This window comes from Trachymyrmex septentrionalis, unplaced genomic scaffold (genome assembly GCF_001594115.1).
Source record: "Trachymyrmex septentrionalis isolate Tsep2-gDNA-1 unplaced genomic scaffold, Tsep1.0 scaffold44, whole genome shotgun sequence".
NCBI classification, from domain to species: Eukaryota; Metazoa; Arthropoda; class Insecta; order Hymenoptera; family Formicidae; genus Trachymyrmex; species Trachymyrmex septentrionalis.
Window position 1 is genome coordinate 3,208,296 of NW_017305611.1, and position 1,552 is coordinate 3,209,847.

Below are 1,552 nucleotides of genomic sequence, written 5' to 3' on the forward strand. Positions count from 1 at the left end.
AATTTTGTTTGCTGTTAGAATTAAAATTAATCTTTTATTGTTATTGTAAAATTACTGTATTACCAAATCAACAAGATTGTTGTGAGATACATCAAAGACTTTTAATTTTGTTATTGCGTTTTCTGAACTTTTTTCCAAATTGTTCATATGATTATAACTCAAATTAAATTTGGAAAGGGAAGAAGCTGTACTTAAGACAGAAATATCGAAGTCCAAAACTAAATTGTTAGAATAATCTAAATCTTCCAGCTCATTTAGGTTCTTAAGGATGTCTGAATGTATATTATCCAATTTATTTTGAGACAAATCCAATCCTTTTAAATGTTTCAGATGCTTTAGTTCATTTAGAGGTAAAAGCACTATATTGTTCTTTGACAAAATAAGTTTGTTTAATGGTCGATGCTTATCTAGAGTAAGAAGATCGAAGTTAAGAACTTCATTAGTTCCCAAGTGTCTGTCATGACAATTAATAATTGGTCCTACATCTGTAAGAACATGTAATATTACATTGATATTTATGATTTATATTCTTAGCGTATCTCTTATTACAAATCGTATATTATGATACATTATTATTTACGGTAACAATGATAATGACAAAAATATATATTACCATGTATTTATTGATTTATTTATTGTCATTTATTAATTTATTAAATCTTGTATTAGGTGTACAACTTTGCTTCCGCCGTTTTTTTTTCCGAAATTCGAGGCTTTATTGTAAAAAACTGGTTATAAAGGGTGTTTTTTTAAGCCCGATAGAACTTGAAATTGTAAAAAATAAAACAAAAAATTAAATTTTAACAAAAAAATTTTTTTTATTTCTTTCAGTATACACTGGCAAATCATTATGAATAGACTCACGCTTGAATCGGCTTTCGCCGCTTGGGCTCTAGAGCAGTTGGCAACTGACTCGTTGTTTTATCGACAAATTGTGTTCAGCGATGAGGCTCATTTTTGGCTTAACGGGTTTGTTAATAAGCAAAATTGCCGCATATGGAATGAGAACAATCCACAAGAGATCCTACAGACCACTCCATTACATCCAGAAAAATGCACCGTTTGGTGCGGTAGTGCCACGCTGGTGGCATCATCGGACCTTATTTCTTCAAAAATGAGGCCGGAGCTCGCGTTACGGTCAATGGAGATCGTTACCGCACCATGATCAATGATTTTTTATTTGAAAATATGGATGACATTGATCCGGACGAGATGTGGTTTCAACAGGATGGCGCTACGTGCCACACGTCGACCGCAACCATCGACTTATTGAAATCAAAATTTGGCGATAAGTTGATTTCGAGAAATGGAACTGTCAATTGGCCTCCAAGGTCGTGCGATTTGACCCTTCTCGATTATTTCCTCTGGGGCTACGTCAAGTCACTGGTTTATGCTGATAAACCAGCAACAATTGACGCCTTGGAGGACAACATTGTTCGTGTTATTCGTGACATACGGCCGGCACTGCTCGAAAAAGTCACTCAAAATTGGACGTCCAGAATGCGCTTCGTCAAGAACAGCCGCGGTGGCCATATGCCCGAAATCATTTTCA

At 34.9% G+C, this 1,552-nt stretch overlaps 1 protein-coding gene across 1 annotated transcript in view; it reads right to left on the minus strand.

The window, feature by feature from the left end:
- The window catches only part of LOC108751431 (adenylate cyclase-like), a 4,909-nt gene that overhangs the window by 1,750 nt on the left and 1,607 nt on the right, over positions 1-1,552 (minus strand). Inside the window, exon 2 of the mRNA XM_018491632.1 lies at positions 64-485. Coding sequence (XP_018347134.1) covers positions 64-485 — 422 coding nt within the window. The remainder of the gene's footprint in view (positions 1-63; positions 486-1,552) is intronic.